Genomic DNA, 20,301 nt, shown 5'->3' with positions numbered 1-20,301 from the left:
ATGCACAACTTTTGGGCGTTTCATTGCCATGATATAATTTATCAAAATAATGCCATGCCTACTCATGACCAGAGCCCAAAAAGCATTCCCGATTATGCTGCCCCACCCTGTACGATCTATCGTGGAATGCCCCCGTTATCAAAGCCGATGTAGGTATTATGCACCGAACTTACAGCATATATTGTTTATTGAACCACCCCAATGGTGCACTGTATGCTTGCTATGATCCGTGGTTTGTGACGTCAGACCCCCCCCCCCCGTTCCCTCCTCACCCCCTGACCGGGGAGCCCGGGGCGGTCCGTCCAGGCTGGCCGTCGTCTGAACGGCTCCTATCGCCTCCCCCGCCTCGCCCACGCTGCTGAACAGTTCTCCGCAGCCGCCGGCCGCCCCTACTAAATTGCGCCGGATGGAATTCATTAGCGATAGTTTTAGAATACGCGCACGCGATATTACGGCGAAGTGCTCGCTACAGGCGTGCTATTGAAGATACTCTGTAAGTTCTGTCCGAAATAGACACTGGAGCGCTGAAAATGTCTCGAGCACAATCTTGGACGGTCTCTCTCGCTAATGATACTGCGTCAGCGTGGGGGATAACCGACGTTACCGCCGTTGCTGCCGTTGCCACGGTAACGCTCGTTAGTAGTTCTCCGTCTCATATTTTTATCGATGCTCTCACATGTCACGCAAGTGGTGCATCCAGTGACACGGAGTCAGTTGTTTCTCGTGTTCATTTTGATGGTGTGTACGGCTGATGTCGTCGCGCTCTGCTGGCGGTGTCTGGCAGGCTCTCGACGCCCACTTTAGAGCGCGTTACGAGCGCCGCTGGTAGGTCGAGAGGATTGATCTGGGTCGTTGAATGTCTCCGAGAGAGGCGGAGAAAAACAGCCACCCGGCACCGCTGATCAATGATTTGTCACAGGACGCCAGCCTGCCCAGAGTCCCCAGAGAACGAAAACGCCGCCGAATGGAAAATGATCAACTTTTGTGGGGCGCCAAAGCTGAAGAAGCCTTTCGCATTCAGTGTGTGTGATTTATACTCATAGATCAAATTTGTTTGATACCTAAATTTATTTGAGTTTGGATATTTTTTTCTTAAGTGTTTCCGATGTGTATTCTACCGTGCAATCTGCTCTATTGTTTATGCTGTTACATCGTTATACATATATTCACACAATACGAGTACAGCTTTATTGCATGCTTTGAACTGTACCTCAGCGGACGACCTCTAAACATGGCAGACTAGTTTGAGGAAAGCTTTAGTGTGTAAGAATATGATAAACGCTGTTGCCGATATATCTTCCATCGCCTCACGTTTATTTAGGCATGTTTACCCTGTCTTGAATGATCTACAGTGTTTTGAAAGAAAAGAAGGTATTGCTGTTATTTTTCGCTAATGACAACGTTCGTGCGTCAGCAGCCATGTCCAGAGATGCAGGCGCTGTTTATGTTTGCTGACGAATTGTCTTCGGCCCTCCTTACGAGTTTGTATGCGCCCTTGGCACGCTAAAAATACAGGTGCCATCCTCGTGGACCTCAGCCGAGGCGTTCTTCATTTCATCCAGGCTCTGACTACCGAAAATGATGCAACCCTGACCTACCTACGCCTCGAGTAATTCGTAATAATGCGAGTAATTCGTAATGCGGATCACGAGCATAAGCTACGTGATGCAAAGTTTTTTTTCGTTTTCAGTCCTGTGGCTGTTTGTCCGTAACATTTAAATCCTTTTTCAACTCTGTAATTGTGCAATGTGCATTCTCTCGCTGACACTGCCGTCACTGGCATACCGAGCTGCACCAGCGGACTCCTTCCGTGGTTTGTCTGCGGGTGACGGGGGTCAAGTGAGCTAAAACTTCCATCGCGTATGCATAAGGTCACGGAATGGACTCTCGCCCACTGCGCCTCAGTCTTGTCAGTGTTGGATGTCGACTGCCCTTCCTGCCGGCCGCCGGACGGGCCTGTTGGCGGCGGCTTCTGGCTGCTGACACTTGAGAGACGTGTCGGCTGACTCGTTTCCGCCGGGGCTCAAAACTGTGCTCTGGACACTGAGACAGACTGGCTCCGTGGGTGATTTACAGAGTCCCTCTCTGGGTGCGCTATACTGCAGCGTCTCACAGTTAGAGAAATGGAATGATCACTAGGTTCAGAGGGTTCATCCGCAAGAAGGTCTATACTTTACAAAGGTATGCTGCATTCAATAACCCTTTACCGTCGGGTCGGGATGGCCTTTGACCATTGACCGCCCCAATCACTGGCTTAGTGGAAATCCTTGAACACTGTCCCGCTCCGATCCAGCCGCCTTCTCCCTCACCGTCCTTCACTGCCATCACCCTGAGCCCAATCACGGTCAGCTAGTCTCCCGTCCGTCCCCTCCCCCCTCCCCCGCTGACAGTCGCTGAGCGGCGGCCGTTATCCGGTCATTAGGCGGTAATCAGCTGTTTGTCAAGCATTAACGGGACGTTGAATCGTGATTAGCGGGCCGACGTGACACGACGCGACACCGAGCCAGTGGGGTCCAGGGAAGGGGGAGGGGGAGGGGGGGGGCGATAACGAGAAGGGTGGAGAAGAACAAACAGAACCGCGGCGGCCCCGCCGTGGTCGGCCGATAACACGCGCAGTGTGAGCCGAGCCGCGGTGTACAAGGGGTGCGCGGAGTGTTTCTCGCGCGGCGCGCGCGACGAATGCGATATAAGTGCTCGGTTTGGTGTACGGAATAACAGGACAACATCAACGGAGCGACAGGAGACGGACGCATGATGGCAGGTGGGCGCAGCGATAGGCTGCGGGGGGGGGGGGGGAAGGATCTAGGTAGAACGGCCACGAGGAGACGGGATAGGGGGGGGGGGACCGTTCGACGGGCGCTATAGTAGTGGGCGTGACGGAGAGGGGCGGGTACCTAGCTGACCACGACACCGTGCGCCTAGAGAGGCCAGCATCTGTGGTCCCCGTCGTGTCATGGCCACGGCCGACGGGTGTGACCTGATCCGTATATGCCGTGTGCACAGGAACCCCCGACATGGATAAGGGAACGTGCGGCCGAGCGGGCGGACGCGCGGAAAGACGACCTCGAGTGACTCATAACGCACACCGCGGCGCCGGCGCGACGGGCCGGTCAGGCAAGTGCAAACAGCAGATAGCCCGGCACGGCAGGCTGTGGTACTGCGATCCTAGGCGTGACTTCGGGGGCGTATTCATAATTAGACTCGTGCATGATCCTACGCCGTCGACAGTGCAGAAGGGTGGAAGCCAAGCGACAGGCTGTGGACAATGGTCGATGCCAGAGAAACTGTCGTTGGGCGGTTCCGGCACGGGGCTGACATTGGATACCGCGGTGCGGCGCGGGGCCGTTTCGCGAAAAACAATCAGTCCGCCGAACGGCGCCGTGCTGGGGTGACGGCAGCCATTCGGCGAGAGGTCGCGGACGGTACGACACGGGGACCGTTCCATGCTCTGCACCGCTGCCGAACATGATAGTGAACCCGTTGAGTGCGCGCGATAAACCTAATGGCGAAGTGCGGCTCATTTTAGATCTATCACAGTCGAGAGATGTCGGGGTCAACGCCGGGTTAGACCCAGACGAGTTTCGTGTGACGTACACATCATTCGACGAGGCCGTGCGGTCGATTCTCCTAGCTGGAGGCGCCGGGACCTTGCTGTTCAAGACCGATGTTAAAAATGCATTCAAACTTATACCTGTCCGGCCCGGCCAGTGGGCGCTACTGGGGTTCTGTTGGGACGGTTTACTATACTACCAGGTTTGTCTGCCATTGAGGCTAGAAGCAGTCCATGGGTTTTCAATGATTTTGCCACATGCTTGCGCCTATGTGTTCCAGGATCAGACATCGGACGTGTATATACGCAATTATTTAGATGACTTCTTCGGGGTAGGGCGCGGAGTATCGGACAGTGCCGACGTAGCGTATGTGAGACTGCGAGACATTTGTGCGGAAGTGGGCGTGCCGCTGGCCGAGCGGAAACGCGCCCCGCCATCAACACGGATGGAGCTTCTCGGGTTGTGATAGACACAGAAACACCCTAGACACCCTAGCGTTGCCAGACGCCAAGCTAGTGGGCACCCAGGAGTTACTAAAGACACTGCTCGGGCGACAGAAATGCACACAGCGGGAACTGCTGTCGGTGGTGGGACGCCTCGTGCACGCCAGCAAGTACGTCCCGCCGGGGAGGGCGTTCACTAGACGCCTGCTAGATGCGGCGCACTCTGTTAGCGGACCGAACCGCCGGGTGCGGATCACGGCCGATGTACGGGCGGTTTTACGGTGGTGGGCCACTTTTTGCCGATGTGGTACGGCATTCCCCCCCCCCCCCCCCGCCACCGGGCGAGTACGACCACTGTATTGTGATGAACACGGACAGCTCACGTCGGGGGATGGGGGCGTGGCACGGAGACGAATGGTGGATGATGGAGTGGCCCCGCGAGCGGCAGTGTGACGCCGCGCCATCCATGACGTGGCTGGAGCTCATCCCCGTCATGGTGGCATGTTTGGTGTGGGGAGAGAGATGGGGCGGGCACCGCGTGCTGATCCGGTCCGATAACATGGGGGTGGTGGGGGTCTGGGGGAGGGGATGGTCGGGGTCGCCACTGATTATAGCGCTGCTGCGTCAGCCCCTGTTCTGGACGGCGTTCCATGAGTTCGCTGTATCCGTCGAGTACGTGGCAACGAAAGAGAACGGCGCGGCCGACGCGCTCAGTCGGCACGACTTGGCGCGGTTTCCGGCGGCTGCGGCCACAGGCGGCCCAGTGTCCGGTCCGGCCCCCATCGTGTGTGGCGGAGTACCTACAGGACCCGAGCCGTGGAACCCACGTGCTGACAGGTACCGCCTGTGAACCCTGTGAACGGGACACGCGCGCATAATCTAGTATGAATACACATACCCTTGGTTCCTTTGGGGTGTTTGGCGGTGGCTCGCACAGAGCTGGAGGCGAAGATAAACCCGGGTGTTGACGGCCTTTCACAGCCAAACAGGGAGAGGAGTTGATCGGAGGACACGCTAATCAAGCATTAACGGGACGTTGAATCGTGATTAGCGGGCCGACGTGACACGACGCGACACCGAGCCAGTGGGGTCCAGGGAAGGGGGAGGGGGAGGGGGGGGGGGGCGATAACGAGAAGGGTGGAGAAGAACAAACAGAACCGCGGCGGCCCCGCCGTGGTCGGCCGATAACACGCGCAGTGTGAGCCGAGCCGCGGTGTACAAGGGGTGCGCGGAGTGTTTGCCCACCCACCATCCCCATCATCACCGTCCTGTCCTTTGTTCCCAAACGACCCTCGTCGTCCACCCGGGTTTGACGAAGCGGTGGCTCGCACAGAGCTGGAGGCGAAGATAAACCCGGGTGTTGACGGCCTTTCACAGCCAAACAGGGAGAGGAGTTGATCGGAGGACACGCTAATCAACGTTAGTGGCCGACGATCGGTGGCCGGGGAGACGACGGACGCGCGCGATGACCCTGACCTGCTTACCGCACTGGTGAAACGGCCGTGAGGAGAGCTCTGCCCACATGACCCGGTTGGCAGATTGCCGCCGTATGCGTCTGGCACGCGTCAGTGGCACTTCCGGTCACCGTCTGCACTGTAATTTGGAGAGCTGTGATGGTTCTGACCTAATCTTTGCCCCCAGACACTGAATACTCTACCCAAAGTGTGTCTCACTCACTAACATCTCACTAACATAAGCAGCGCTGTGTTTCAGTCGGCGCAACTTGTTTTGAGATTTTCCGTGCAGTTTTACATGTTTGTTTTCCAGCTTCGTTGGGCGGATCTTCTGGATGTTTTGCAGCTCGTCTGAGTTGTCGCAGATTCAATAGAGCCGTTTTTATGTGTCAGTTGCGCTGTCGGATGGGAATATGTGAGATGGGCCGTTTGACTCATATTTGACTTGTGCGCCAAAGATGTTCGCTAGTATTCGGTTAAAATTGGTCACCTGCCGTCTCATGGAAGAAATTGCACGCATGATTTGTTCAGCTTCCAAATCGTTTGCTTTTTTGCATCATTCTTTTTTGGCACAAATCCTATCTGCGTGAAGTTTGAGCGTATCATTGGATGATAAAGTTAGGGCTGCGCTCCGTTCTGGTAGCCCGCCCGGAGTCGGACAGGCCGGCCGAGGTAATTGCATCAGCACCCGATTGGGTTACGCCGGGATACAACAAACAACCGAGGGCGGCTCGGGGCGGGATAACGGGCCATTACAGACGTTTTCCATCACGTCATTGAAGTTCGCGCGGCTGACAGCGGCATTTTCGCTGCGACACCAGCAGCTTTGATCAGTGCACATGTTCACATATTTCGAATGGCCCTAGTGTTGCCAGCGAAGTGGCCCACACAGCTCCTTTTGTTCTTTTTGCTCAATTATTCAGCGTTCACTTTTCAATCCTCCGGCTCGTGAATTAGGTTACCGATAAATAGTTCAGCTGACTGGTCCTTCAATCACTCACTAGGTCGTGCCACTCATTCTATGTATATTCATTGCTTTTACTCAATTAGGATTGCTTTGTCTTAAGTCGTGCGAGCCAGCTTCCCTTCAAAACAACTTTTCATACTGTTTGGGCGTCGGCTGGTTATTTTACGCGGTGCGGAAACTACCAATCACAACGCCGGAGTATTAATTGAGAGGAGTCTGTTAAAATGAACATTTGTTTCAGAAACCTCTAATGCATCGAGGAGAGAGGCGATTCGACAAGGGCGCGCGACACTGCGAGATCCACATGCAAGTGGGGAAAAAGCAGGGCTGCTGCCAAAGCTGGCTCTCAAAGTAAGTGGTTCACGGAAAAGCAATTGATGATGCTGCATGCCGAGTCCCGATGCATGTAAGGTGCACGCGTAATGCACATTGCACAGTGCACATATGGTTTAAGGTGGCAGTGTGCCCGTAATCTGTTATGTGGTGCATGTTGTTCGATGGTTTTCTTCTACTCACAAGTTTAACGACAGATGATTTTGCAAGCAGCCACGATATCTCAGTTTGTTCGGATTTCAACTTATCAAGAGCTCCTGTGCGCGCGGTGACCCTTTGACATGTTTGAGGCCCGGTATAGGCGGCAATACATCTAAAATGAACTTCCTAAACTAGTTTGTAGAAGAGCACTCAGGTAAGCTGGCGTTCTGGACGTGCTCGCGGCGGCAGGGTATTCACCGGCCGTCTCAGTTTGACTGGACTCCTTTCAGGCCTCCTGAGAACTTCCCAAAACTGTCAAACACAGCTCTGATCGGGCCTGAACGTGGTCGAACGGCCCCAGCCACCTCATTATTTGTACCAAATGCGCGACTTTTGTGTGCATAAACGTGTTCAAGTTAAGTGTTATTCCTTGCGGGAAATGAGCCCCTATTCACATCGTATGGGTCAAACAACTTTGTCAATTGCTGGGACAGTTTTATTTGCCACGTGATAGCTGGAATACTTTGCTCTCCCTCCCGCTTTGTTTTATCCAGCTGCAGAAATTCGCCAAGTTTTTTTTTCGGCGTGGGATGGTTTAAGCTTGCAGACTGTATATATGCGGCAGGCTCTGGAGGGTAGGCTGTACCGCAACACTTGGGTGCTTTGCGGCACAGTCTATCCACCACAAATTCGACGCCGCGCGTTCTTGAATTTCATACCAACTGGCTCTTTATATTTGGAACATTTGTGATGCAACTGATGCAAATCCCTTATTGGCTTTTTCCATCAGTGTTCCAGATATTCTTAAACCCTCCGGTAGCGGAACTGCTCAAACGATATCAATTGGATGAAGAAAGCACAAATGCCATCTTGGCTCACGCATATCTCTCTTTTCCAGTCCCGTCCATACTTGATCCTGAGGCTGTCAAATGAGAAGAAAGAGACAAATGTGCCTAGCGCAGATGAGCTCGTTTTTTATCCGTGAATGTAAACACCATGGATCGGAATACTACCTCTACCTCTGGGCTCTGCCTGGTCTGTCTCTTCGGTCTTTGGGCTACGTCTTCGATATGTAGGTAACCATTAAGAATAATAATAATAAGGAAATTTGACTGAGTTTAATATTCGAAACAATCGAGGTAGTTTATGTGATACGTGCGTATTTTATGGATCTCCGCGATGCAATACACTGTATTGATACAGAGTAATCGGATTTAATGTTGCATAGATTCTTGCATATTGTAAAATGAAGCACATACGAACGGTTGTTATGTGAAATTTATTTCCTCCCCCATCAATTCACCATGGCATGGCATGGCATTCCTGAACTTCACGTGTCCCAGGTACTTGGTAAAAGTAACTGTCCTAGAACGTCCAGTGCATTGCGCGGTGGAGGGCGGACAGCGGAGAGCGATGACCGGTGGACGGCGACCGCGCGGTGGGCAGTGAACGGTGGGCGGTGAGCAGAGAGCAGAGAACGGTGGGCGGCAGACGGTCGGTAGATGTTTGCCGGTGGGTTTGGGGCGGTGGGCAGAGGGTTTTTGGGCGATGGCCGATGGAGCCGGTTTTGGGCGGTGGGCGGCGGCCCGTCAATCTGTCGCTGCGGTGTCGGTCGGACGCGGCCGCCAGCTCCGGTCACCACACGCTCTGAGCGGGGTTTCAATGAGTCTCCGATCGGCCGTAACGTAGGCACACTGTATGCGATGGGCGTCCCAAAACTGACGCGAGAGCCGGCTATTCTTGGACGGCCGGCTTTGGCGGTAAAAAAGTGGGATTGATGCACCACGCCCGATGAATAGCTGAACGAATCTCGTGGGTGAATTTCGGGCATTGGATTCTTCTTTTGCAAGGCGTGTGTGTCTACTTTTGGACTGAGTTTGTCGTGGCGCATTGTGTTTTCTTATTCACGTGGTGATTTGGTTTGAACTGCGCGAATACTGTCAAATTGTGAAGAATTTAGCTACCCACCATATCCGGTTACTCGGATCTGGTATGTATGTAGTATGTACTCTCTACTCCGATACTCTTCTCTTCTGTCTCTTGCCATATTTAATGTTTTTTTTTTTTTTGCTTACATGGGTTTCGTTTTTCGGTTTCCCAATTACCTGAAATCGGCACCAATATATGGTCGATGACACGTTGTGTGCGCACGCGGCGCTGCGACACCCCCGCTCCTCCCCGCTACCCTCGCTGTCCCCGCTGTCCGTGGGGGTTCCGTCTGGACACCAGCGGGTGTGGACCGCCCCCGCACTGCCGCCGTCGACCCTATCACCGGTCACCGTATGTCTATCAGTAGCCAGAGCCGGTATCACCGCCCAACCCCGGGGGAACACGCTGACCGCGGCTGTCGACCGGACGGGTCGGAGCGGCCGGTCGAGACAGATCAATAATGAGGTGGGCCGGTAGCGGAGGTGTTTTTCTCGCGCGCCGTGGTCGCCGCCGAGTTGTTACGTCCCGATAACGATACGATGACGTGCCCCGTCAGAGATGACGGCGACCTCCTATGCGAGTTTGTGGGGTCGTATCTCGGGAGTAACATTTTTTCGGTGTGTGTTTTTTTTTTTAATCAGTTATCGCAGAAAACAGCATGATATTTAGTTTTTTTTTTTGCAAACCGATAGGAGCATTGCGTGTTATGTAGAGAGTCCTTTGATTAAATGTTGGCATTGCGGCCCATCAATAATGAGCTTCGAAACGCTGCACCTGTCTTATTGATACACGAGACAATTTGGACATTTTAACCGTGCAGTGAAAATGCATGCCTATTGTAACAGTGATATATCTCACTCCACTGCAGTATGCATAAAAATAGCTGTCCCTGTTCCTAATCTGGACAAACGTCCTGCCATTGACACGCTATTCATCGCCGCGGGGGGGGGGGGTGGAGGTGCATCAATCGCAGTGGGGGGGAGGAGGGGGGGGGGGCGCCCCGAGTGCGTCTGCTCGCCGAGTGGCGCGCCGCTGATCGTCCTCGGCCGCCCGTATTTGTCACCGTTATCCCAGAGGCGGCGCCGCCTGAGCTCGCATTGATGGCTGACATGGAACCGCCCGCCCTAATGGAATGACGAGACTATTGGATTAATGGACTAATGCCTAATGGCAACGCGTGCCAAACAGATATCTCTCCGAAAACGCGCATCTGATGGTGACCTTGCACAGGAATAATAAGGTTTATGCTGTTGTGTTATGACAAATGTTGTTTGTTATATGATAGCTAATGCTGCTTGAAATATAGCTAACGCATGCCGCTGCTTGTATAACCGCCTGTATTGTTTTTATGCATTTTCCAGCTGCCGTATTATCGGAGCTGACTTATTGTTATTCCACGTGTTCGCAGCCTGGAAAGTAGGCATTAGCCTCAGGGTACCTACTACGTATGCGGGTACACCGGTACACCATATCAGTTGCCGTTTTTCGGGAGCAGAACTATTCGTGTGATCCGAATGATTGTTTGCTGCATGTGTTTATCAATGGATTGGCATGGTCATCGGTCACTCTCGCCTAGTCTATGCGAAGACCATAGTATGCAAGACGTTATGTGTGTAGTGCAGACTGCACATAGGCACTTGCACCTGGATTGCATGAACAAACGGTTAGTTTGTGATCGGTAGTATCTAAAGCGATTGTACTGTATTGGATATTTTCGTTGCAGTTTATTTAAAATGACATGTAAACGCGTTTTATGCTTGTATGCTGGTTCATCGTTGGAGTTGACCTTAAATGGGGCTTCCCGTCGATTATGACATAAATAAACTAAACTAACCATGTTATTTTCGTTTAGAATGCTACAGACACATGTCTAACCCGACGATTCTTGTTTCTCAGATTCCCGACGCGCTCAAAAAGGATAGACGTGATCGCTCGTATCACCTTTCCGCTAGTGTTTGCCTTCTTCAACCTGGTCTACTGGTCGACGTACATCTTCCAGGATGACGACGACAGGCCCAAGGCCAGCCCGTAGAGGGCTATAGGCTCTGCCTCTGGCCGAGGCCGGGCTGGACGGTGGTCGCCGAGGCGGATTCCTCCAGGGTCCAGCCGACATTCACATTCGCACACGCATAGACGGGCTAGTGTTTGAGTTGGGACCCGCTTTCTCTGTGTGAAGTGAATATTATTGATGGATCGGACACTCGGACAGGAGAGGGACAGATGGAGCGTGCCAGGTGTATGCTGGGGATAATGGGGAGGAACCTCTTGTGGGGTGAGCTCCTGCGAGAGTGGAGCTCTTCTCACGTTCGTGGCGTCTGCTCAGCTGAAAAAGTTGCGATCTGGGTCGGTGTCGAAATGTCTCTGATCGCACGCGATTTTCAGCCACTTTTACACCGGAGAGCGTGTTTTCGTTCTTGTGTGCACACCTCACACGCGGCGGGCATCACGCGTCGCCGTGAGCGGCACGTGCTACGTGCGCCCACGTGTGCGCCACGTGCAGGTTGTCGAGGATGCCTTCAGCGATGTGAGCGTGTGTGTTTGCATTCACTGTGCTTTGTGTCGAGTAGGTGGAGCATTTGTACAAGAGAGTGAGGATAAGCTATGTCGCGAAGAGAAAGAGAAAGAGAGACTGCATGCGAAGAGGCATGAGTGCGCTTGTCTTCTGCAGTGAGAAATGACATGGTCATCCGCCACCTTGTGATATCCATTGACTTGTTACTCATGTGTGTGGGCCAGTCCGCGGCCAAGGGGTTCTCTTGTGCTCGCGATCATTTTCACAGTGTGAGCTGCTGCACGAACTAGTACGGGCTGAAGTGAGAGTGGCGTAGACTAGTGGGCCGGATCGGGCTGCTCTTGGTATTCTAGGTAGAGGGAGGACGATTTGCGACGTCGCTGGCGCGGGCACTGGATGTGCCGCCAGACACTGTGTCGCGGGCATCTTGGCTTAAGGCGGATTACTTGGCGCTTGCTGACTGTTCTGTTTGTACTGGTTGATGTGGGTGCGCAGTGCGCACGTAGGTTATACGCTAGCGGGTGCGCAAAGTGTGGTGAGACATGCGCTCATTTGCTCACAAGGAGGTATGTTTTCAATGACAGCTGTTGTGTGTTGATCGGTGCTTACATTGTTCTATCGTGCTTGCTGTACTTACATGAGCAGGTGCACATTTGTCATATACTCCGCTTCGGCAGGTTGTAGGTTTGGTTGGAGGTTTTATTTGATGGTGTAGCATGCGATGCATTACTGGCGCCTTAATGATGATTAAGGCGCCAAGTCAGTTTATTTTCACACATAAAAAGAAAGGTATCGAGTCGCTTACCTCATTGATTACCATCCACGACCTTTTCTGCATCGAAACTGGCTGATCCTAGAAACGTAGAATGATGCATGGACGCACCTACACATGCAGCCGGACGCAAATGCAGACATTTGACCCCATTTCGCCAAATGAGTATCTTTGGTTCATGCCTTCGGCGTCCAGCCCTCCGGCTCTAAATCTTTTCAAGTGCTACTATAATCAGCTGCTGATAGCTGTTGGGCCTCTTGCTCTCACACTGGCCTAGTTTATGTATAGAGATCTCGAAGGTATGCTAGAGTCGCACTTTGTTACGTGAAGTCAATTTCTGAGATTGTCCATTTAAGCCGTTATCCAAATCACAGATCCAAATCACCTCAACCGTTTGGAATTCGCTCTCCCCTTGAAAACTCTCAGTTATGATCATATTTAAACAGTGAAACGGCAGTGTATGTCGTTATACTAGGCAAGATGGTCCGAATTTGCTGAACTGTTATTGCTACAGCCGTTGGGCTAGCACAAGGAACAAAGTTTGACCTTTTGGGACTTCCCCGCCATGGACATGGACATTGGGCAATCAGACGGCATCCTGAGAAGTAGAAACCGTCTGTATTATGTGTTACCAACGTCACGACAGTTGCAGTTGAAGTTTAAATAAAAATATATGAAATATTTTATTGAATGTCGATAAAAGGTCGCTAAAACAACCGAACATGACGTTAGGGATGGTTTAAACATTTTGGAACCAGCAACCAAAAAGCTGTATCAACTTACTTTCCCATGACCGACTCGAGGCATGAACCACACCTACCACCGCTCAAGCCGGCGACTTGGACCGCTCTCATATCATCCGCGCGCCGGGCTGCCCCGTACCGCCGTCGTCGCACCGCTTGTGTCTGGGTTGTTGGCTGCTGCGCCGAGTATGTGCTCTCTGCGACTGCGCGCCGCTGAGGGTGTCAGTGTCACGCTGGGTGTCAGGGTCGGACGGGTGTCAGATCGGGTGTCGGGTGTCGGCGCGCGGTCAGACCGGGCTGCGGACACATGAGCCGCTCTCCGATCAGTGGAAATGTCGGTGATCGGCTATGTATTATATGGTGATTCTGATGCTTGGTGAGACTTTTAATAAAACTGTTTCTGACGAATGGTGTTGTTTTGATGGCTTGGTGGAAATGAAGGCTTGATGATGCAAAGTAAGCGGAGCTACGTGAAATAGAGAACTCTGCACTCAAAATACAATTCGGTGTGTCGGTGTGCATTTAAATGAGTGTTAAGAACTAGGAGGTGACAAATGTGTGTGTAGCTGCACGCTGACCTGTCATGTAATTTGGCTGCGCAGAAACACGGGTTTGAACTGTCGCTGTCACGGGCAGGTGACAGCCAGAGTCTCGCGGACTTCCCCGCTGTCGGCTGAAGCCTCTGAGGTCAACTCGTGGCTTTAAAGGTCACCTGCGTGGGCGGCCGGTCATCGGGGCCTGGCCAGGGCCTGGTCAGTGGTCAGCCAGCCAGGATACGCCTCGGTTAATTCTCCTGATGGAAAATAATATTCGATCAGCTGGCTCAATTACATTATACGTGACACGTGTTCTCCAAGCGAAAGACATCAGCCATGCCTTGCTCTTCTTTTGGAGAAGTTTAGAAAATGATTTTACAACCGTGACTCAAAAGATGTTTGCGATTGCCTATTACTTTTTTATCATCGCTATTGCGGCCGGCAAAACCCCTGTAGTCACGCTCTTGAATGACCTTAAATATGTCCATAAAAAGATAAGATAGAGTGAATTGTGGCTCCAAATAGGAAGTTCAGAATTTGTTCGTTTTTAGGAACGTATGTATGTACCTAGATCCATAGATACCTAACATGAGTCTTATCATGGTTCTTATCTGATTCACGTTGTCTATGGTAGATCTCACGATCTGGTTGTATCATATTTCTCCCTTTCTCTTCCTCTCCACCCTCTTTTTCTCTTTTCTCTTTCCTACTCTTTCTACCCTTCTCTCCCCGTCTTCTTCCGTTTCTCCCTTTCTCTTTTTTTCCTCCCTCTCTCTCCATCTCTCTTTCCCTCCCTCTCTCCCTCTCTCTTTCCCTCCCTCTATCCCTTCCCTCTCTCTCACTCTCTGTGTTGTCGCCAAACAGACCAGTTGGGAGACGGACCGGCTGGGTCAACACTGGCTCCTTGGGCCACCAGACGCCCTCCTCAAGTTTGAATTCAATTTAGCCGAGCTTCGGCCCGTCGCTGGCTAAGCTAAGACGCCTCCGAGCAGAGGCGATTCAGACGGAGCTGGTTGCCGTCAGGGGGATGGCCGTGAAAACCAGGGAGGTAGGTACAGGACTCAGAAACGGGATAGCCGCATTTGATAAGCTAATTAGCAAATAAAATATAATGAATGTTAGGTAATAATTTTAGACGCTGAAAAGTTATTGGTGGTCTACAACTAGCCCAATGTGACACGTCAGGCGCGCCGTTGGCGGAGCTCGGGGTCGGGTGTTGCCGAGTCTTCTGAGACAGGTCGTGTTCAGCAATCAGCTGCTGATTAACAGCTGACTGAGCTGGCGCAGCTCTCAACCAATCACCTGGCCGAGATCGGAGTCGGAGCAGTATTTGTGAAACATTATGAACAGCTGACGGTTCCCATCTTATTTCATGTTGCATTTACGCCTTGTCGTTTAATTATGCCATTTTCATGACCTCAGACTTTTTCATCTTGAAGTAGCCTAGAACAATGAACAATTTAACCCGGCGGCAGCTTGGCCTCCGCGCCACCCACCAGCACCTGGGGGGGGGGGGGGGGGGGTCAACTAGTTGCACCCCCTCCCTTTACTTCAACGACAATATCGTCACATTGCGTAAAGATAATGAAGCGAAACTTTGCACACATGTTCCTGAATAGCTAACCAAAGTTTTGTTAACATTTGGTGTCGATCCCATTTGAAATGCCTTCACAGTGACGTCAGGCGTGGAATCATAGATTTGACTCCTCACGATATATCCGAATTATAGGACCGAAAACTGGCCAGAAACCAGTTAAATTGGTACTTAGATGTGTCAGGACGACAGCAGGTGCTGTTGAGTTCATTTACCGTTGCGTTTCATGTTCAGTGACAACAGAAACGCTCTATACCGGAAAACGGCAAAACTTTATGACGTCACTGTGAAGTCATCTCAAGCGCTTCAAGCACCACAAATTCCTCAAATATTGCCTAGACATTCATTTAAAGCTGTACCAAGTTTAAACTTAATATCTTATCAGGTTTCGGAGATATTACACAAAACTTAAAGGGGGGCAACTTTATGCCCCCCCCCCCCCAGCGGCTCGTGGGTTAGACCCTTACCTCAAAACGTGACGCACATGACCCAATCGCCTATTTTTATTTAGGTATTTAAGGATCAGAAACCAAATATCCCTTGGTGGCACACAAATATGAAATATCTACAGATTGCTTCCTATTTCCGACTACGCGTACTTTTTGGAAACCCCCACATGGCTACCGAGCCATCTGGTTCCAGATTGGTGCTGGTTCATTTCGTCGGCAAATGACACAGATCTCAGCACACAGAGGTCAACGCCATCCGGGCGGCCAAGCCCGCTGATGCAATGCGGTCTGGCCGGGCGCGGTAGACGTCTCATTCAGCTGGTCGACAGACATGCGGCGTTCTTCTGTTAGTTGGCGTTTACTCGTATGTACAGGCTGCAGGGATAATATGGTTCTTCCTTGGTGCTACCCTTGTTTATTTACCCTAGCTGATCGTTTATTTTCTCATCAACTTCGAGTTATGAGCGTATCCAATATTGCATTGCAATTTGCAAGACAATCACACGAAATGATAATTACCTTCATCACTGGCATCCGTAAAACACACAGGCTGAAATCGTTCAGGAGATTTCGGCTTTTTTCCTCTTGAATTTTCCTTTGAGGAGCGAGTTAAAACATGTTCTGGCTTGACCCCAAACGTGTAAAAATGGCACCGCTTGCATCCTTTCTGTGAAACCTGGTATTCGGTTCCGTCGAGTGCCACTATCAGCGCTGCGAGGCCAGTTTCGACTCGGCTCCATCTGTGACGTCCAGCTCTGGGTCGAGCCGAATAGATGACGCCCGTGCGGCTCGCTCCTCCGAGTGAAAGTTCCACGAGTCTCAGAGGAACGACTCATGATCGGGGCATGCTGGGGAGCTTGACTAACAACTGATCGACTTTTTTGTCATGTCTACAGAGACGTGACTGAAGTCCACCAATGCCAAAGGAAATTCGTTAACCAAACATCCGTATGTTTTTGTTTTATAAGGTCTTTCTCGATGATGCAGCTTGGAACAGTGTTGAAAACCTAGTTTGAATGGCTCCATCTTACCTTATATCCCTCATTTATAGCCTGTCCTCTCCTCCATAAAGGCCTACAATATTCGTTTGCAAGTGATATGTTTATAACTTGCGTCCGAAAAAGGTCTCAGGTGGGATTATTTGGGATTGGTTTTGTCCATCAGCTACAGCCATCCTTATTCGTGATTGCTATTGCTAATTAAAGGGACCCTCCCACCTTAACATTAGATTTGAGTTGAGATAGCCAAAATGGGGTCCCTGGCTCACAATTACCGGTTTCGGCACTCACAACATCGAGAAATGCCTTAAATCGGAAATATTGAATTTCAAAATTGCAGCATTTTGATTCAGAGGGGCTAATGCTTAGGAATACCCCGCTGAATGTGTGACGTCAGCGCAAATATCTAACGATTTTGAAATGTTTGACTAAAACGTTTTGTAGCACGCGGTGGTATATGCTATTTGCGCGCAACATCTGCCGCAAACGCCGCACTTCTAAAATAAAGTCGCTAGAAACAGCGGAGATCCCAAAAAAGTAAACAAAAGTAAAAGTCTAATATCTTGAAAACCGGTGAATATTTTTCGGTGAAATTTGGTAGATATTCGTTTTCGCTCTTTCTGAACCGAGCGACATCACTTTCATGCCAATTCATAAACTTTTTTGAAGGTGGGAGGGTCCCTTTAACATCCTTGATTATAGCATAATGCCATGACTTCGTTGGTAGGTGGCTGCGACCGTCTACTTTTATGCGCAGCCGCACTCACAATATGACGCCCATGCCACCTCCCGGCGCGGCTTGCCTGGGGCCGCCTTTGCCGCGCGACCTCGTATTGGGTCGCTGCGGTAAGCGGCCGCCGGAAATATGAGAATAAGCACGGGTGGCCAAGGCGGACAGTTATCTTCCACATGATTTCGTCGCTATAGATTGTGAATTTGGTGTTGAGTTTGAATTTTGCGCTGAGTGGGATACGCTCCCGTGATGCTTAAACCTGCTCTCCAGCTGCTACCAGTAGGCCAATAAGGGTCAGCCTGGATCAAGAAGCTGGAGCTGCGGGGTATCGATCCCCGTACCTCTCACATGCTAAGCGAGCGCTCTACCACTTGAGCTACAGCCCCCGTTGTGTATGATTGTGTGGAGCTCTGTCGGTGTGTCCGGTCCACCCTCAGCCAGTTCGGGACCACGCCCAGTGGTCACTTTCACTTGGCGCGTCCTCGGTCCGGTCGGCCGTCTACTCGCCAATCGACGCGGTGGTGTGACCACTCCCGACATTATTGTCAGGGTGGAAGGAAGAGTGTCCACAGTCCACACTGTCTAATGCGACTGGAAACTGCTCCTGTTTAAAGGGACCCTCCCACCTTCAAAAAAGTTAATGAATTGGCATAAAAGTGATGTCCCTTGGTTCAGAAAGAGCGAAAACGAATATCTACCAAATTTCACCGAAAAATATTCACTGGTTTTCAAGATATTAGGCTTTTACTTTTGTTTACTTTTTGGGATCTCCCCTGTTACTAGCGACTTTATTTGGAAGCAATAATTTGGCAGCCTTAAAGTGCGGCAGACGTTGCGCGCAAAGCAGCGTATACCACCACGTGTTAACGATGGTTTTAGTCTAAGATTTAAAAATCGTTAGATCTCCGCTGACGTCACAAATTCTAAGGGGGCATTCCAATGCATTAGCCCCTTAGAATCCGAAAACTGCAAGTTTGAAATTCCATATCTTCGAATTAAAGCATTTTTCGATGTTGTGAGTGCCCAAACCGGTATTTGCAGGCCATGGCCACCAATTTGGCTATCTCAACTCAAAACTAATGTTAAGGTGGGAGTGTCCCTTTAATGTTAGGTATAGGTGCATTCCTAGACTGCATCCGTCATGTGGAAAAGAGGAGGGGCAAATGTTTCTCACATCGCTTTAATGCGCCACATACCTATCACTTGCTCCCATGTCAGTTTGGCAAACTAGACTTTTGGAATCAAAATATGGAGGTTTAAATAATTTTGAGCCCCCCCCCCCCCCCCCCAGCTGGAGGAATCGAAATCGGAAATCCACCAACATAATGTCGTATATTCATACATAGGCGCGGGAACCGTGGGAGGGGCAGTGGGGGAAGCTTGCCCCCACAACTCTGCGGCCGTGGGGGTGGTGCCCCTAAACTTTTCATGAGGCCATGAACCGTTGGGCAGCTTGTCCTCCCCAAATTAGGGGTCGTGGGTCACAACATAACGAAAGAAAGCATGTAAGTGAAAAATTCACCTCTTTCACTGTCTCGGCAACTCATTTGGCAGATTAAAACCTGTATTCCAGGCTGCCAAAACGGTAGTTTCTTCACTCAGCTGAGACAGAATACCTCACTTTTTTGCAGATATTTTCGTTGTTTTTTTTCGTTGAAAAGGCCAAGGTCTGAAAAATAAGTGGCCTAAAACGGCGGTGAGAAAACTAGATTTGGGGGTATGTACCCTAGGTTGATCTCTATTATGGTTCAGCCCCCCCCCCCCCCCCCCCAGTCTGGAAGAAGTTCTCACGCCACTGCGTGGTGGTTCCCGGTGGAGGGGTTGTTGTCGCGAATTCCGTATAATTTGTGGAGGTGCTTCGCCCAGTTCACATTGTATCGTTTCACATTGTCTCGTGTAGGCATTCCTCGCTAGCGTACCAGCTGGTCACCTTTTAGATATTTGAAGTGCTTTCATAGGGGTGTGTCACGGGCGTCCGCAGTCAACCCTCGTTATGCTACTGGCGATGTGTTTGCCTCCCGGTGGCGTTCGCCTGGGGCCGCCTTTGCTGCGCGACCTGACGCCGGGTCAGCGACCGGTCGCTGGAAACCTGAGACGTATGGCGAATCGCCGAGGCGAGTGGCTGTCTCTCAAGGTGATGCCGTTATTCGCTGGTGAAGTCTGGCGATATGACATTGGTGATATGTATATAGTGGTCTATGGTGCTGAGTATAACCTGTTCCATGGACCCTTTCCTTGGCCGCTATTGCTAGACAAATAGGGATCGACCGGGTTGACCCTTTCCTTGGCCGCTATTGGTAGACAAATAGGGATCGATCTGGGTCAAGAAGTTGGAGCTGCGGGGTATCGATCCCCGTACCTCTCACATGCTAAGCGAGCGCTCTACCACTTGAGCTACAGCCCCCGATGTGTATGTCTGTGTGGAGCTCTGTCGGTGTGTCCGGTCCACCCTCAGCCAGTTCGGGACCACGCCCAGTGGGTCACTTTCACCTGGCGCGTCCTCGGCCGCCCACTCGCCAGTCGACGGTGCCACCACACCCGATAACATTGTCGGAACGATATAAAGGCTCTCCGGTCTCCACAGCGTCACCTTTCCATGCTTCTATCCTCAGGATACTGAAATCCTTCTCCTCCACGCCGCAACCCCCCTCCGGGCTGGACAGGCAACTTTATCTCATGCGGGCTGCTCCCTTGGAGTGGCACCGCTGCTCCTGAGGGAGCGCACCCCGTGGCCGGGTGCAGTGAGTGCCTTGGGGCTGGGTGGCCTGTCCTCTGGACGGGCTCAGCCCCGGCGACTCGCTAGGGTGCCTGCCCAGACCAATGTCTCCCCCTAAATCCTATCATCCTTCCGGCTCTGCAATGGTCTTGTCGACCGAAAGGGCCTAACCCAACAAAACAAAACAAAAAATCCACAGCGTGGGCCGGCGGTTGTGGTTCACACTCTGATCCTCCCCCAGAGATGGCTCGTATTTGCTAATTTGCATTTTCTAGCCTTAGCTGTCATAATGTTTTCGAAAACAAGAGGGAAAATTATCAAATCGCTCTTATCAATACGCGATATAATCACTCGATTTCATGTATATGTATGTTTATAATTATAGTCGGGCACATCAATCCGCCTTTCTTCAAAAGTGTTTTTGCCGGGG

General features: G+C 51.4%; 1 protein-coding gene and 2 non-coding genes across 3 annotated transcripts in view; 1 reads left to right on the top strand and 2 right to left on the bottom strand.

Moving 5' to 3' along the window:
* The window catches only part of LOC122373911, a 92,137-nt gene that overhangs the window by 32,948 nt on the left and 38,888 nt on the right, over window positions 1–20,301 (top strand). Inside the window, exon 6 of the mRNA XM_043352365.1 lies at window positions 6,657–6,766. Within this exon, the coding sequence (XP_043208300.1) occupies window positions 6,657–6,766 (110 nt within the window). The remainder of the gene's footprint in view (window positions 1–6,656; window positions 6,767–20,301) is intronic.
* On the bottom strand, window positions 17,469–17,541 carry Trnaa-agc. Its single transcript has one exon. It is a non-coding gene; the product is annotated as a tRNA-Ala (tRNA).
* Window positions 19,487–19,559, bottom strand: Trnaa-agc. The gene has a single exon. It is a non-coding gene; the product is annotated as a tRNA-Ala (tRNA).

This window comes from Amphibalanus amphitrite, unplaced genomic scaffold (assembly GCF_019059575.1).
Source record: "Amphibalanus amphitrite isolate SeventyFive unplaced genomic scaffold, NRLGWU_Aamphi_draft 001571F_arrow, whole genome shotgun sequence".
NCBI classification, from domain to species: Eukaryota; Metazoa; Arthropoda; class Thecostraca; order Balanomorpha; family Balanidae; genus Amphibalanus; species Amphibalanus amphitrite.
The sequence above is the reverse complement of the archived record's forward strand: the minus strand, read 5'-3'. Positions and strand labels throughout refer to the sequence as shown.